The 18863-nt window shown below is 31.3% G+C and overlaps 1 protein-coding gene across 1 annotated transcript; it reads left to right on the top strand.

Annotated features, from left to right (window-relative positions):
* The first annotated feature begins 2877 nt into the window (after positions 1–2877).
* On the top strand, positions 2878–18788 carry LOC140040386 (sodium-coupled monocarboxylate transporter 1-like). The gene is made up of 14 exons (XM_072086285.1): positions 2878–3246; positions 8597–8662; positions 9201–9252; positions 9875–9942; positions 10843–10997; positions 11706–11846; positions 12320–12449; positions 12800–12888; positions 13445–13572; positions 14769–14923; positions 15209–15396; positions 16467–16567; positions 16861–16982; positions 17425–18788. The coding sequence occupies exons 1-14, from the start codon at positions 2890–2892 to the stop codon at positions 17512–17514; spliced, it is 1842 nt and encodes a 613-aa protein (XP_071942386.1). The 5' UTR covers positions 2878–2889; the 3' UTR covers positions 17515–18788.
* The last annotated feature ends 75 nt before the right edge of the window (positions 18789–18863 follow it).

Below are 18863 nucleotides of genomic sequence, written 5' to 3'. Positions count from 1 at the left end.
TAAATTCGTGCCTGCACATAAAAATATCTCTTTAAAAAATTACCATTGGATCCCCCCTCCCTCACCAAAATGTACCACCCCATGATGGCAGCACTTGGCGAAGAAGGGACCCTTAGGGGAGTAGAACGTTGTGGTATGTGTCATCCACACCTGTGCGCAATTTAGCCCAGTAAGTACAAGTCGCAGGTTATTCCCCAATTTACATTTACATTTACCAATGTTCCTTGCCTGCATGTACGCATGCGTCGTGATATTGTCTTTGTTTCTTGTCACCCTCACAGAAACACAAAATAAGATGAGTACGAGTATGAGTAGGCCTACGAGGTTCCCACTTGTGTTGGGCCATTGGTCCATAACCGTCCCACTTAAATGTTTGCTGATTTTGTAATAACTAAATTGTGAATTCATTCATTCATAATGGTATATATTTTATTAAAATCATCTTCACATAAAAAACTGAATTGTGACAATTTCTTCTTTCATTATTAAAAGGTAGGCCCTACTTAAAATATTTAAAATGTTTAAACAAGATAGCTTAAGATAACATCAACAAAATAAGAAACACACAATAGGCCTACATCATAAAAAAACAATAAAATAAACGAGCAGCACCAGTTAACTAACATATTATTTTTTATTCTTAGGCCTATTACTTCAAACATAACATTATAGGGGAATAAAAGTAGGGTGTATGTCTGAAAAAGTGATTTAGTATAATTCGACAGAAAACTAATGAACCCACTGCAGAGGCGGCTCAGCAAGAGACTTGTAACTGAATAGAACACCAGAGATTTGCCAATAAAAGTAAATCGTCAAGAAGTATATTCTGCTATAATCTCTCTGTGATCCAATTATGCTGTAATATTCATTGTCTCATACTTTAATTTAACGTAATCCAGGTGTAAGTTATATTAACAATCATCCGGATTACGTTAAGAAATTGTTTGATCTGATCAACGCGTTAAAAATATATCCATGTTAATTATGATATAAATTTCTTTTTTTTTTTTACATATTACACGAAAAGGGATGTTTTATATAGATCGCCATGTCAGAAATAATTGCCTAACAATCCCTTGAATGAGAAGCAAAGAAAACGTGACAATACAAGTAGGGCCTAATTAAGAATTACAAAAATATAATAACTTCTAATTTACAACGAATAAGTTAATTTTGACGAATAATAAAATGTAAGTAAAAATATTATTGCTTTAATAATCATTCCATAGAACATTCAAGAATTCACAACTGATTATAAGTAGGCCTAGATGCTCTTTGCAAATTATGTGTAAGGAATTATTGATTTTTTAAAACTAGTTAAACAAATTGTACAAATTAAACTACTTACAGAGTCTGAGTATTTATATATAGGTTTTGTATAAGAAATAAAAGAAGAAAAAAAAAAAAAACATAATAAAATAAAAAATATAAATATAGTTATATTCCTAGGCCTAAACTTTATAAGGCTTAATTTAAGACACTTCTTTTCGAGATTACTTTTGCAAAATTTCGAAACGAATGCTGTAAATTATGTGAATTTTCGAATGTCATTTCGAAATTTTGCAGAAGTGTTTAAAGAAGGTTACACAACCCAAAATTCTTCTTTTCGAGTATTTAGTGGGACCACTCCATATTATGGTATCGATCGGAAGTAAAGAGGGCGCTTTAAAAATAAAAAAAAAACACTCAAACCAAAGAATATATTTATATTTTATATTTTTGCATGAGAAATTTGTAACAGAGAGCTCCAGAGAATGATGCCCGCCCTCATAAGGGCGGATGTATACATACTAAATAAGACTTCATTTAATAGATATTATACATGTCACATTAAATAGAATTATGATAATAGTTTTTGCAATTGTAAACTATTTTATAATACATATTATATAACACCTATATAAATTCCTGTCATTTGATTGGACGAATGTGGGTCACATGGCGTGCAATAGTACGCACTATTCAACGATCGTTAAATAGTACTTTTTGAAACATTTTTGTTTGTTATTTAGATGTTATATAAAACAAATAATGAATGTTTTGTATTCGTGTAATGGTACAAATAATGGCACTTGGTGAATGATGAAAGGTTATATCAACTCGGCTTTGCCTCGTTGATATAACCTTTCATCATTCACCTCGTGCTATTATTTGTACCATTGCACTCATAAACATTCATTATTTGTATATTTATTAACACATTCACTTTTACAGACAATTATTTACTAACATGCTAAGTTAGTTCACAAAAAAGGCTTAACACAGCAACACCAAAAATCAACAAATCGTTACTTAGCACGGCCTATTCTTTACCATTGCCGTGTACTACTCTACGCCCGGTAAATTAAGTATTGTTTTTATGATATAAATTAGTATAAAATACATGATTAATAGGACAAAATGTTAAATGTCATTAACATTTATTTGTTTTACCAGAAACAAGTTAAATATAGGAATATTATTAAACTATCCTTCGTGAAAACGCGTAAACACCAACACGTCCGGTCACGCTATCGTAGCGCCCGGTTTATAAAGAAAACTGTTTATACGGCAGTTTTTACTAAATAAATGGCATAAAACGAACAATTAAATATCCAAATAGTATTTAGCATGATGTTGGCATGTAGTTGATAACATTTTTTATCATGAAAATACTACCGGTGGTCCAGCATTTGATTAGTGAAACCGTCACAAAAAATTGTATACATCCCAGATACATCCACACTTATGGCGGCGCCCTACCACATGGACAATATTATTGTTACAGGGAAAATCGCGGATTACTCATTCTTGTGATATATATTCTTTGCTCAAACACAAAACAGAGACAACTGCACGTGTGTGAGTACCGTACGTAGCCGTAGGCCTACAGTTTTTCCTCAGAAAAAAATGTCTTCCAGTGAAACAGGAGAGGTAGCGAGCTTTACGGTCGTCGATTATATCGTATTCTCACTTGTTTTGGTTATTTCTGCTATTATTGGCATATACTATGGATTTAAAGACGGGGGACAGCAAACCACTCAAACATTTCTGATGGGAGACCGGTCAATGCGCTTCGTTCCCGTCGGGTTCTCCTTGCTAGCTAGCTGGATGTCGGCTATTGCTTTGCTTGGTACGCCTGCTGAATGTTATAGTTTCGGAACAGAATTCTGGGTTGTAGTTTTTTCATATCCTCTAATGACAATGATTTCCGCACATTGCTATGTACCTGTATTTTATCGACTTAGGCTTACAAGTGTGTATGAGGTATGGACAGTCATAAACACTTAATTTTAAAATTGTACAAAAAATTGTAAAGAAGTATCTGTCAATCTAGGCCGGGACTAGCCTAGGCTAGTTTAGTACTAGGGCCTAGCCTAGGCCTAGACTTATTTAAATTGATGGTGTCAGATGAAATCGGTCGCGTCTGAAATCGGTCGCGATAAAATCATCTTCCAGTATTTTGTATGGCGCGCCGCTAGAGCTATACGTTTAATGATATCGGTCGCGTTTAAAATCGGTTGCGTTTGAAATCGGTCACGCTATTTTGCATGGGACGCACTAGATACATTTTTAATGAAAACGCTATGTTTTTAGTATTTAGTTTTGAATATAGAATTATACTATTAACATTTTTTTTACCTCGATCGTTATTATTTTTTAAGTACAGTAAATATAAATATTAATCTCATTATTTATAAATAATTTGTGTTTTCATTTTATCTTACAGGTGTCAATGAATAATTGTAATATGTTCGTTTAGAAAATCGTTTTAAAAAGTGTTATTGAATATTGTTTAAGTTTTTGAAAAGATTAGCATGCCACTGTTTAAAGTTTTGAAAATGTTGAAATAATTTAATATTGAACAAGTAGACGCGCCTATTGCGTATTTTTTAATCACAGTTAACTACGAAACTAGTTCTGTACCTGCAAGTGGATACCAGCTCAATGAGGTTTATGCAATAAAGAAAGATGATGTATGACAATGATTTTTACGTTCGATATCCGCCACTCTTAATACGTGAGCATGGTTTTAGGATAATTCTAATAAAATATTAAATATACCTTCATAAATCAATCTACCGGGCCTATACAGTAGGACTATGATGTACAATGATAGGCCTAGATGTGAGAATAATAATGGATGGATAATAAAGGTGGACACGATTCTCTAATGCTAAAATTAATGCTGAATGTACTTATGATAATAGTTTAAGTAATAATGTAAACCAAAGTGATTTTATGATAGATTCAAAATTAGGTTCTGATAGTAAAAACAAGCTAAATATATTCTATTGCAATGTAAGAAGTGTTAAAAATAAGTTGCATGATATAAATTCTCGATTTAATTCTTCATTTTATGATATTATATCTATGACAGAAACATGGCTTGACAATTCCATTTATGATAGTCAACTATTTAATAACGATTATATAGTTTTTAGAAAGGATAGAAACTCACATGGTGGGGGAGTACTTATTGCTGTAAAAACATCATTACAACCATCTGAGTGTCATGAACTAAATGATAATATACTGGAGTTATTGTGGTTAGAGTGTTACACTGGTATTGGAAAAATTCTTATAGGTGTATATTACAGACCACCATCTTCCAATATTCAATACACAAATGCTTTATACACAAATTTAGAAAAAGTTTAAATAAAAATGACTCAGTACAAATGGGTTTCGCTTATTGGTAATTTTAATATACATATTGAATGGAATGATATACAGGTAGATAAAAGTAGTGGTTTAACTAGCCTAGCGAATGGTCTATTAGATGCAACAAACTCTACTGGGTTAGTTCAAGTCTTAAAACAACCATCGTATATTACACGTGATAGTAAAGGACATTTCTTAGATTTAGTATTTGTTTCTAATCCACTACTGATTGAAAAATGTCGTACAATTTATAATTTTGAATCATGTGATCATGAAGCAGTTGAGATCTCTGTTAAAGTTTCATATAAACGTGCTAAGGACATAACTAAAATTGTATATGCTCTTAAAAAGGCTGATTTTTCAAAAATGCAGACTATATTAGATAATTTTAATTGGGAGAATTGTTTCCAATATAATAATATTAGTGATATATGGGAAAGTATTTCTAGTACTATCAATTTTGCAATTTCAAAATCTGTACCAACTAGGAAATGTAAAAAATCGAAATCTTTTCCCTGGATAACTCCAGAAATCAAAAAGCTTTGCACAAAGAAAAGAAAGTTGTACAAAATTGCTAAACAAGTAGGAACTGAAGAAAGCATAAATAAATTCAAATCTTGTAGCAGGGAATTAAAAAAGTCAATATATTGTAGCCATCGGGATTATGTTGTAAATATTTCAAACAAAGCTACAACTGATATAAAACAATTCTGGGCGTATATAAGGTCTATAAAAAATGACTCAGATGTTATTAGCTTTAAGATAAATAACACAATGGTATCTGATGCTAAGGTGTTGGCTAATCTTTTCAATACACAATTTGTAAACAACTTTTGCATAGATAATGATCAGCATTGTGATTTGGATACAATAGATTGTCTTACCAACTTTGAATGTGAACCCTTTGTGATGCCTGAGGTATTTTATGCCCTCTCACAGTTAAATGTATCCAAATCACCAGGACCTGATTGTTTGCTTCCAATATTCTTAAAGTCATGTAAGGCACAATTGGATAATGTTTTATGTACATTCTTTCATTTAACTGTACAAAAAGGTATTTTACCAAAACAATGGAAGGATGCAAATGTTGTACCTATTTTCAAAAGAAATGGAAAACCCAAAGACGAAATGAAAAGCTATCGTCCAGTGTCCTTAACTCCCATAATTTGTAAGATTATTGAGAAATTGCTTTGTTATCGCTTAAGGGAATATCTAGAATATAATAATATCCTTTCAGAAAATCAGTTTGGGTTTAGACAAATGTATAGTACTGAACTTTTACTTTCAAAGGTTTTTCATTCATGGGCACAGAGCTTAGAACTTAAAGGCTGTAAAAATATTGATATTATTTTTCTTGATTTTTCGTCTGCATTTGATAAGGTGTCTCATAAAAGATTAATTAAGAAACTTAATAACTGTGGCATTGGTGGAAACACTAATGCATGGATTACAGATTTTCTTTCAAATAGACGCCAAAGGGTTATTTACAGAGGAGAAAAGTCAGAGTGGGTAAATGTTACTTCAGGGGTACCACAAGGGTCAGTTTTGGGCCCTCTTTTATTTTTGATTTATGTAAGTGATATTGTAAATAATATTTCTTTTTCAATTTGCTGATGATCACACATTATCACGTCCTATTTATAACAATAATGATTGTAAATTGCTTCAAAAGGATTTAGATTTAATTGCTAAATGGGCAAATGTAAACAAACTTCCCTTAAATCCTGTCAAATGCGCCGTAATGCATGTTACAAGATGTAAAGAGATAGTTAACTGGGATTATACCATAGAATCAGACAATATTCCTAAAGTTACAGAATTCAAATTTCTAGGTGTTTATGTAAATAGTTCGTTGTCTTGTCATACACAAGTTAATTATATATGTTGTAAAGCAAGCAGATTGCTTGGTTTCATTTCAAAATGTAGTAAAAATATGTCCTGGTTAGCTATGTTGAACTTATACAAAGCTCTATTACTTCCAGTGATTACCTACTGTTGTTCAATGTGGGCACCATTTGAGAAATCAAATATTAATAGAATAGAAAGTATACAAAGGAAAGCAACAAGGATAATAATGTTTAGAAAGGAAGGTTCCTGGGACACATCTTATTTTCATAGGTTGAAAGTGCTTGAATTATTATCTATTGATGACTTGTTTAAATTACATAGACTTTCATTAGGATTTAAGGTGTTGAAAGGTTACTGTCCCCATTCTTTCAATGAGTATATTAAAACTAGTGAAAAATGTCCGGGTAGGCTTTTACGTTGGAATTCGAAAGGCAATACTTTTCATAATTCTGTATTTGTTTCCTTTCCTAGACTATGGGAGCAAATACCAAATGACATAAAAGATTCACAAACAATTTCAACTGATTGTATTGTATGGAGTGAGTGCAGAATCTGTTTGGGCTTTAGCCTATTCTCATTCCTGGTTATTTTCACATTGATGACCGAATAAATATTATTATTATTAATCTTGCACGGATATTTAAACATTCAGATTTACGAACGGCGTACAGATGTGAGACACTAAGTGGTACTTAAGTGATTATTATAAATGAAGAAATAAAAGATATTCAAATTAAAAACTATAGTATCGCCGACGTATATACGTAAATTATATACATCGTTGCACCATGGAACTAGGTTTCACAAAAACACGTGCAGGAGGCTTATTGATGTTTACGTATGGTTATTTATTAGTAATAGGCCTATACCTCATCTTTACCTGGCCATGGACAACGATTGTACGTGTTTTGTCCATGATTTGACACACTAGTGCATGTTTTTTTTAAAAAGGGAATCCCCGTCGGCAAAATAACGTGCAGTTAACGTCTGCACGATCATAGAAGGCGCATCCACGAAATTATGGTCTATTATATTTCGGGGTTTATTTCATTAACTCGCCTTTTAATGATCCGCATATAATAATCCTTTTTACTAGAAACTATTTTAGGCCTATTGTAAACATTAGAAATAAAAATATACACGTGATTTGCCTCAACAATAATCATTATAGGCCTATACTTAATATTATCCTACAAACGTACAGACATAAATAAAATAGAAATTAAAAAATAAGGTGATCCAATAGTAAGTTGTTAACAACATGGATATGATATATCTGCCACAGTATGCATAAGTATAAAAATAGATACGCTGGCTTTACGGGCTATACATCATTTAACAATTATTGTTTTTAAATAAATTGTTCTCTTTTACGTAATTGTTTGCATAAAGATGCAGACGTATATTCTCTATATAATATATTAATAACAGTACATAATAAAATAGAGGTAAATTATTATATGCCTAATAAAATATTTAAACGTGTATAGAAATGGCCATTTTGAAAAGACACAGTCCTTCTCCGAGACCTGTGAAATAAAAAAAAAAAAAAGATAATAAATATTTATTAACCAAAATAGAAAATATCCACATAAATAATCTAGTTCCTAAAAAATATCAATTAAATCTATATAAACGAAGAAAATGTATATCCCGCTAGCATACATCTCGCTCCATACAAAATAGCGCAACCGATTCAAATGCGACCGATTTCAAACGCGACCGATATCATCAAACGTATAGCTCTAGCGGCGCGCCATACAAAATACCGGAAGTTGATTTTATCGCGACCGATTTCAAACGCGACCGATTTCAAACGCGACCGATTTTAGATGCAACCGATTTTATCGTAAACCAAATTGATTGGGTGAAGGAGGTGAGTATTTAAAGCAACATATATTCAGGCCACCACCTCCCCCTCCCCAACGGGAACCACATATGTTTAAATAATAAAATAAACATTACATTCTAAATCTTAATCTTATTTTAAGATATTTATATTTTGACTTCAAATTACCCTTGTTGTACCTAGGCTTAGGCCTATTTGATTTTATAAGAATTATTAAGATTAATCTATGATAATGATATTTCTTTTATTTTTCAGTATCTTGAATTGCGATTTAGTATTTGGGTTCGTGTCATTGGGACATCAGCATTTATAATCTACATGGTAAATACTTAATTTAGATTCTTATTAATATTAAGAACCTGTAATTAATTAAAGCACAGAGCAATATACTATTTAACGATATTTATTTTTTATATTAAAATTGAATGTATTAAAATTATCACATTTAGTTAAAAATAAAACATAATTTATGAATTATTAGTTTTGGTGCTGCACTCTTTTTTTAATTGATGGATTAAAAAAATATTGTAATGTCTTATTCTAGATTTTCCCTTTAAAGGACAACTTGACCGGGGACCATATTTTAACAATGTATTAGGGATGTACATATGATTTCAGAAACATCGCGAGATTAAGGATATCGCTGTGACATCACAAGTGCATTGCAAAGCTTAAAATTATCACATTTCCGATAATTATCCGATTTGAATGAGATAATTATCGGTTAATTTTTCTCGAGTGGAATCGGTTAAACCCTGTTTTCACAGGCAGTTCATCTGTTAATTTTTATCGGTTAATTTTGGACTGCGGAAACACTGCCTAAAATGAAACTCTAACAAATGTTTCTTTTCAATGATAGGTGATGTATATGTCTGTTGTACTTTATGCACCAGCTCTTGCTTTGAATGCTGGTAGGTTGGCCTAAGTTATCTTCATTTCTCAGTCTAGATTGTGTTCTTAATTAAAAAACAATCTTTTTAATGATTTTTTTATCTATTATAAACTTCCCAGTGATAAAGTGGAATTTACTTTATTAATTTGTAAATAGTGAAGATGAAGGAATCTGAAAAACCAATATATTCAAACCCAGAATCTTCTGCTAGATATGCAGAAATCCTATACTAAGTATACAGTATTTTATTGATAATTTATTAAAGGGCATGCCACATTATATTGTGATTGAAAATTAATTATAAATCTAGGATGAAATTTGTATTAACATCAATATCATCAGTGTACTTAGTTTATAATATAAACTAAGTGACTTAATTACCATATTGTTCAAGGAACTCAGCATGAACTTAACTGTATTTCACTATTAGCATTCCTCCCAAGGGTTACTTTGTTGTTAGTAGTCTACTGCAAAGAACTGATACCTAACCACCCATGGTCGTTAATAATTTTCTTTTGTGAGCAAATCTAATTACTCACGCCATGGAGTAAAGAATTCAATGGTTTTTTATGATAGTGTTGTAAAGATTAGAAGCCATGCCTAAGAGATATAATGATAATGAATATGTTTTTCTATTTTAGTAACTGGTTTGAGTTTATATGGTTCTATTGCTGGTATTGGTTTAGTATGCACATTTTATACATCTTTGGTAAGTATACAGTGGAATGTCATATGTTGCATTTATTTATGCATTAATTTATTAATATTTTATAAACATATTGATACTAAAAATGGTGATCTTCCTTCCTTTATTAGAGTTCATTCCTTTCTAACATTTAAACTATGTTTAACTTGGAATAAACTAGTACTGCACTGCTAGGTTGTTTGGTATCTGAATTTTATACTGTATTTATTTTTTGTATTGATTGTTATTGATTATGGATGTCGATTCTGAAAAAATATCAATTTTTATCACTGTTGGACTTTTTAGTGACAATCCAATATATTTAAAATAAAAATTATATTTTTGCTTTCAATAGCATTGGAGACATGGTTCATTCTTCTAGTTTCCCTAACAAAGTGATTTTACTAGTAGGATTGTTAGCCGAACACAGTGATAAATTACCGGGGGATAAAATGTCTCAGAATACCGCTAACTCAAATCTTTCTGAATAATGTAGTGGGCTCTTTAATTGTGTACACTGCACCTAATAACAGTTTTAAGCCTTAATTAGGAAACGTGTTCTACCACCCTAAATATAAACAGAATGAGTGGAGTTGTGGCTTGGTGGTTATGATGCTTGGCTACCACTCCAAGGGTCCTGGGTTCAAGTCCATCACATGTCAGGATTTTTCTAAGGACTCAATTACAACTCCACTCCCAATAACTTGTAATAAGACTTGTGTATATGTTTGTCTTGTGAAGCTCTGAGGGTCCCTAATGATCAGCAATTGCTGGATGGATCACCCTCATTTACTATGGTAAAAAAAAAAATATGTTGTTTACAGTGCCCACTTTAGAAGATAAGATAATTAAGATGATGCACATGCCTGTATTATAAATTGTGTTAATTTCAGATTTTCAATGTGTTTTCTCTTTTCTACATAGGGTGGTTTAAAAGCCGTGATATGGACGGACGTGTTTCAATCTTGCATCATGTTCGTTGGTCTATTAACGATTGTAATTCAAGCTGCGGTTGCTCTTGATGGATTTGGGAATATCTGGGAAATCAACAAGCAGAATGGCAGAATCAATACTTGGGAGTATGCATCTAATTGAATTTATAATTAGAACAATATTTTAATTGTGAATTGCATCCTCATATAATCATTACAAGATTTTCATTTTATTTCACTTTCACTAATAACTTAAAGCGTGGTTCCCACTAACGATGCAACACAAGGACGTAACGCAACGCAAGTGAATCGACCAATCACAATTAAGCGATGGCCTACTTCGCTTGTCATTGGTTAAAACGCTTGCGTTGCGTTTACGTCCTTGCGTTACGTTCTTTCTAGTGGGAACCAAGCTTTAAGTGGAGGAGCCTAAATGAAAGCATAGCTTGTAGTGAATAGCCTCCTCAAAACAAAAATATAAATAATACAAAATTAGGAACTCTAATAAACAGATTTCATATAATGAATAGGGACATAATGAGTTTAATCACTGGCTTAAAATAATGTGTTTACAAAACAAACATATTCATAAATAGCTCTACAAAAATGTGTAAAGTGTTACAATGTGGAATTGGTTTTTGAGAAAAAATGTTGACATTACCAGGATGTGAACTTAGAACTATTGTACAACTAAACTAACCACAGTTATTTTAGATTAGAATATGCAAATATTATAGCCACACCTATGTACAATAAACTTTGGATTAATGTGTATTACTTCATTGTATTTCATATCACTATAGTATAATTATTAAAATTCATTGTTCAATTATAGTAATCTTATTATTTTCACAGCTTTAGCGTTGATCCAAGAAATCGACATACAGTTTGGAATCTGATTATCGGTGGTACTTTTACATGGTTAGGTACATACGGATGTAATCAGGCGTCAGTCCAACGTTATCTCAGCTGTCCAACATTAAAGGACGCTCAAATGTACGTCATGGCTAATTATCATTACTGAAAATATATATTTGCGTTAACGAATACAAATTATTTTGAAATTGTTTGATAATTTATTGGTAATATCAATTTATCAAAGATAACCGATATTAAGTAATTGTTTGTTCATTTCCACAAATTAAAATGAAATTTAAATTGTTTTTTTTTTTACTTATTTTGTTATTTTTATTTCTATTTAATAAAATTGTTAAAAAGTAAAAATTGATGCAGCATTTGAAGATTGTGGGTTATGCCTAGGATAGGCTCAGGCTTTTTTTATATTCATCATATTCAAATGAGAGGTACTTTAGCTTTACAGTTCAAAAGTTGAAACTCGACTTATAAAATCATTTAATTTCCATTCACGTCATTAGAAACATTTACCATGAGTCTGTAGGGGTTAATGTCAATTTTCTCATATGTCAATATTTTCTCATTAGTATAATAATTACTTTATTGTTTTGTAGGTCATTATACATTAATCTACCTTTGATAACTATATTGATAAGTTTAACAATGATGTGCGGTTTGGTCATCTTCGCCGTTTACGCCGATTGTGACCCAATCAAAGCTGGCTATATCACCAGTGCTGATCAGGTGTGTATTTTGATTTTATAACATTATTACATTGATTTTAAAGTACCAAAATTTGGCACAAGAACTAGAATTTTCAATTTTATTTTTGTGGATTATAATTAGATGTGCAGTTTTCCAACATAGAAATACATTTTTGTATAGAGAGTTGAACATCTGCCATAACAATTCATATTGAAAGAAATGACATAAAATTAACTGTTAATGAGATTAATATGGAATTTATAAAGGCATTTACCATCTATTGTGCTCATAGTGTATAATATAGGCAGAATGTTACAATATCTCATACATCATTGAATGTATGTTGGTGATGGTGTGCAACCTAGCATATATACATTTTATTTGTTCAGCTTCTTCCATACTATGTCATGGATAAACTTGGCTTTATTAACGGATTGGCTGGAATATTTGTTGCAGCAATATTTAGTGGTGCTCTAAGGTAAATTATTTTTATCAATAGACATAAAAAAAAATTAATTTTATATTGCCAGTATTTTTTTTAATAGGCTGTAATAACAATTTGATATATTGAACTTACTTCACTGTATATAAACATGATATATTGAACTTAAAACAAACATATTTATTTTTTACTAATAAAAGATATAAATAACTACCACATTTTCTCAAATAAACGTTTAATGTTCAGGAGAGTTTTTAGGGGCCGTTTATTCGGGGGAGACTTTTTTGGTTCTGATATGGTAACATGTATAATCAAATAAATACCTCCTAGATATGAAAAAAATAAAACACAATTAATTTATAGTTATATGTGCAATATGTTTCCTTCCCAGAGTTTTTCAGGAGAGTTTTTAGGGGCCGTTTATTCGGGGAGACTTTTATTTTTTTGGTTGTGATATGGTAACATGTATAATCAAATAAATACCCCCTAGATATGAAAAAATTAAAACACAATTAATTTATAGTTATATGTGCAATATGTTTCCTTCCCAGAGTTTTTCTGTCATTATTATTATTATTTTATTTCCATGTAGTACTGTATCTTCTGGTCTTAATTCACTAGCTGCGGTAACTTTAGAAGATGTCATCAAACCAATCCAACGTAGTAAAAACACCAGATTTTTGTCTGACACAAAAGCAACACTGGTCACTAAAGTTTTAGGTAGATTTATTCACCACAAATTTGATGTCTTTCTGAAGGACTATAGTTTTTTGGCAAAAGTGTTTACTGATACTGATACTGATATTACCCATTATACGCAAAGCAGCCTGTATTGATCTATCACTATATAATTCATCCAGGTAGATTGGCATATCGACTATAAGTTTAACAGCTCTTTTCACAATTTTATTTAACCTTTTTTTATCTTTCTTAAATTAATTACCATAGTTACAAATCAGACAGTAAGATAATACACTTTGGATAATCGTCGTATAAAACAACTTCATAATAGTGATATCAATATTTAGAAAACCCTTACTAGAAAGTACTGTAGCCCAGTTTTTGTGCAGTCAGTACTTTTTTGTTTAATTTGAACACTAAGGAAAATATATTTTTTATGTAGTTGTAATTGGCTTTATAACTCTAATACCCCTTTTACACCGCCGAGCTTATAACAAACCCGTGTCGTGTCTGGATAAATTTTCTTTTTACACCCGATTCATAACCCGGGAATGACACGTGTTGCGTTTATTTACACTGCAAAATACCAACCTGTGTAAATGTTCTAGATCAATCGAAATATCGACCTCTCACGCATGAAGAGACACCCTAGTAATGGTCTGCTCATTATATCTCCTACAATTTTGTTTTATGGCAATACACACAAAAATGAAGTCTACTCGTGAAGAATAATATCTTGAAATAAAAATGAATAACAAATAACCATAAGTTTTATTTATTAAATAAGCGAATAAACAAAATCAATCTTATCCTAATTTTATGTAAATTAAATACTATAATGAGCGAGGATAGTAAACAAACGGGTAAAGATACGCTGAGCGTTTTACACCGCAAACATGGGTTCATCTCGGGTGCGTCCAGGGTTAACTTGACGCTGAATACATTCCGCATCACTTACCCGGGTGATTCAGCGACCTGGGTAACTTTTTACGTCGTTTACACCGGCCGACATTTCCGCATTTTTGCGTCCCGGGTACGACTCTGGTTTTACAATTCCGGATCAACTCCGCATTTTTACTGGCGGTGTTCAAGTGTGAATTTTTAAATATATTATAGTACAGTACTCTTTCCATTACTGTTTTGACATTTTAACATTGCCAAAAATATTTATGTTTGATTATATATAAATAATTCTATCATTGTTTAATTTATGTATTATGTACCCATTTTTCCAGCATGTGCATATGGAATCATGGCCATATGTTTGGCATTTGCAGCATCTAAGCTAGGCCCAGTATTGCAGGTTGCACTTAGCTTACTTGGAGTCGTTGGTGGACCTTTATTGGGTGTCTTTAGTCTTGGCTTATTCTTTCCTTGTTCTAATAAATGGGTACGTTTTATCTATTTTACATTTTTCAAAATTTAGACTTGGTGACAAATTGTATCTTGTTATCAACATCACCTATGGTTTATTGCTTAAGGTCAGGTCAAAGGTGAGAGTGGTCGCTACTGTAGTTCAAATTTACAGTAACCATTAAAGAATTATTTCAGTATGTGAAATTTAGAAAATTTTTTAACTATCAGTATTAACAGAATTTAATCAAAATATATAGATTCAAAACATCCTAAATTTAGTAATTTAGCTGACAATTATAACATTTTCTTTTTTTGTCAGGGTGGACTGGTAGGGTTGTTGTCTGGCTTTGCTATGTGTATCTGGATAAGTGTAGGTACTTACTTTAATCCTCCAACCAATCCTGCTTTACCAACATCAACTGAGGGCTGCTATGAAACGCAAAATGTGACATATACAACATGGCAACCAATCACATTGACAGACACAATAGTAACAGAGGAGCCTGAGTGAGTATAAACCATTCATAATGATGTTTTAATTAATTACCTGTGGCTATAAGATGTTGAAATAATATTTATGTCTACACCATGCATTTAAATAAGCATTTTATTTCTCCTTGTGTAAAATACATATAAATATATATTGCATCTATTGGTTATTATCTAATTTACCTTAATACAATTTTGTTTCTCCAAAAACTTTGCATTTCTGTCCGGACATTTAGTTTAAATGTTTAAATCAAATCGCATCACATTTATAATATCGATTATAAACATACACTACATTTTAAAGATTGTATTCCTACTTATTTCACTTTGACACAAAAAAAAAAACAATTTTCAATCTCTACAAGTGATTTTATTTTTTACTTGTACTGTATAAGAGTAAGACAAAATATCCATCTTTTAAACTTGCATTGCTTGGGAACAATAAAAACACATTATACTGGTAGTAGTATACCATGAGACAATATGCAATGAATTTTAATTGACCAGCTGTAATGAAAATACTTATGATTATGACATTGTAAGCCATACCTGTATGTTTGTGTTAGCATTCAGTGTGGCTTTTTATGAGTTTTTGAGATTTGAGAAGTTCTGCTTTAAAAAAACAGATGGGAAACAGTATTAATATTAATCATAATAATTCATGTGTCTGATGATGGTATTCCATGCTAAATGTACTTGATAAACTGAACTGTTTCTACATGCTATATATTTTGGAAATAAAACGTGAATTATACTGGTATAATGCGCAGTTTTTTAAAAACTGTGAGCCCTAAAGCCTTCATTCGCGCAATAGATTGAAATAGCTGTTTCCACATTACCTGCATTTCTGTTTCTATAACCTTTCCAGTTTCCTAATTTGATAAATAGTCTTTTACACCAATCAATATTGTTTTCCAACACAAGCAGTCATAGACAGCCTGCGCACACACAGCAATTTTTCACTCATCATAATGCTCAATTTGGCCCAAAAATTTGTATATTGATGGGCTGGTAGTGGGGTCTGGATACAGTTCTATTTGTATTAAAAAGAGATCATATGGAAGCATAAAAACATTTTCTCCTTGTAGTCCAGTGTTTGCGGACTTGTATCACGTTTCGTACATTTGGTATAGTGCCATTGGCTGTCTGACTGTTGTCATCATTGGCTTAATAACAAGTTTTATTACTGGTAAGATTAAGTTCATTAACTTTATAATGTAAATTGAATAATTTATTTTGTACATATTGTTTAGGACACCCTGTTCAGAAGACGCCTCTCTTCAGGTGACACTTTTTGGCTCCCCTTAATAGTAGTTCTACTGTAGTAATATACTGTAAATGCATTTTACATGTATTAATAATTTATCGAAATATTGTGGGTTATTTAAAGTCTCCGTAATGTAATAATGTGTTTGTGCTGTATGTTTGCTTGTATAAAATATTTGTAATTATAGTATTACATTTTTGTATTCATATATAAAGGTCGCACAGATCCAAAAGATGTTAACCCCAAATTGATATCTCCTGTTGTGGAAACTGTCTGCTGTTGTATACCAGAATCTTTTAAGAAGTATGCAAGGTGTGGGGTGGAGTATGATTATGAGGTAAGAAGTGTAAAAAAGTAAAACCACCCTAGGTCTACCATCATTAGACGGTCTAGTTTAGGTATACAGTAGAATAATCCCTTCTTTGTTTTAGAAGAATACCTCTTAGAAAGCCAAATATATCTACCTAACTCCTAAATATATCAACCTATCGACCCCCATAATGAACCTTACCCTCTAAATAGGGCATGTGGCGCAGTGTGTTGGACATTGGAGTACTGATCGTGAGATCGTGATTCAAATCCAACTCTCGCCGCATTGCTTGTATCTTAGGCAAGGCACTTACATTTGCCTCTGTCCACCCAGGTGTATAAATTGAGAGCTTGCTTATATGTGCTATATAGGAATGAACTATTATTATTGTCTTACCACAATTAACACCTACGTATAATATTCAATTAATGTCATTAAACATAAAAATGTATCAATTTATTGTTTTTAGGAAGGAGGTGAAGACTACCTTTCAGATGAATACCATGACGACCAGAAACATCCAAATGGGAAATTGGAATTTCATGAAGACAATGTTTAAGATACCATGAAAGCAATACAGTAGGTCTGTATGCTTTTCATTATTTTAAATTGCACAATATTATATTAAGAGCTGAGGTGCTTACTAGCTAATTAAGTTAGATTATTTATAGTAATTTGAATAATTATTTAAGATGGGCTTTACCAAACAGTTAGATGTTCATTAACTAAAGCTCTGTCTACATTATCAAACTTTATGTGACAAAAAGATGTAATATATATATGGACATGATGATGTCATATCACTACCATATTTGGGCATATCACTACTATATTTAGATCAGATCACACTTTTTTCATAATACATCTTTAATTAGATTGTTTTTAGGACACTTTCCCTACAATGTTGACATTTTGTAAATGTCCTCTCATGGACGGTATGTAGCCTAGCTGAGCTTAGTTTTATAGGCCTAGCTGGTAAACATATGAACATTGTACTCTAGCTATAGGCCTAGCCTGGCGTTTTCTAGTTGCTGTATTAATTGTCTTTCTGTGTTTAGCAGAATTTGTTAAAACAAAACGAAAGACCCAGTATTTTCGCTGAAAAGTTACTGTACTTCCATTTGTTTTGCCTTTGTGATCGATCAAAAGTGGGTGCATCACAGAAGCGAAACAAAAATATTAATCTGTGTGCAATGCATGCTGGTATTTATAGCGAGCTGCTTAAATGATTAAAATCAACTTGTATTTCATATTTTTACCATTTTACAAAACTAAATTATCGAATAAGCCCATAGGCCTATAGTATTTAAATTAACATAAAATGCAGTTTTTGACCTAAAATTAGATTTATGATCTGTGGCTTTAATGTGAACTATTTTATTTATGATGATTGTTCAAGCGGAAAACAGGTTCACAATAGAATCAGTCATTAATTGTGTGAGGCAGATTTTTAAAAACAAACTTTACAAAGTGTTTCAAATGATTCAATTGATGTTTCAGTACTTATTGTGTACTAATAATAGTTAGTAATAGTAAAGTAATACTTTTTAGAAGGATGTATTTAATAGATAATTTTATGTCAATCATACAGTATATATTTTATATAGGAAAACTTGCAGTACTCTTTATATAAGTAACACAACCAAAGAAACTTGAAACACTGTACTTGCCAAGTTAATCAATGCAATCATTAAGATGTTACATCATTGAATACATTACAATTACATTAAATAATATACATTTTAGATATATTATTTTATATATAAAACCATATTTCCATCTCCTTTTATATGTTGAATTGAAAATCTGTTTTTAAACTTCTAAAAATTATATTGTGGAAATATTTGATATGAATTGTTTGTATTTTGAATACAAAGTTTAAAAAACAAATATTTATTTAAGTGTATA

The sequence above is a fragment of the Antedon mediterranea genome, chromosome 2 (genome assembly GCF_964355755.1).
Source record: "Antedon mediterranea chromosome 2, ecAntMedi1.1, whole genome shotgun sequence".
Classification (NCBI taxonomy): Eukaryota; Metazoa; Echinodermata; class Crinoidea; order Comatulida; family Antedonidae; genus Antedon; species Antedon mediterranea.
This window is presented reverse-complemented; position numbering and strand designations above follow the sequence as displayed.

What these genes read in the sequence shown, in the direction of transcription:
- LOC140040386 (XM_072086285.1), top strand. Translation starts at nt 2,890, where the DNA reads ATGTCTTCCAGTGAAACAGGAGAGGTAGCGAGCTTTACGGTCGTCGAT. An exon ending in ATATTTAGTGGTGCTCTAAG is followed by an intron (nt 12,889 to 13,444) that starts GTAAATTATTTT and finishes ATTTCCATGTAG; the next exon opens with TACTGTATCTTCTGGTCTTA. An exon ending in AATAACAAGTTTTATTACTG is followed by an intron (nt 16,568 to 16,860) that starts GTAAGATTAAGT and finishes TCATATATAAAG; the next exon opens with GTCGCACAGATCCAAAAGAT.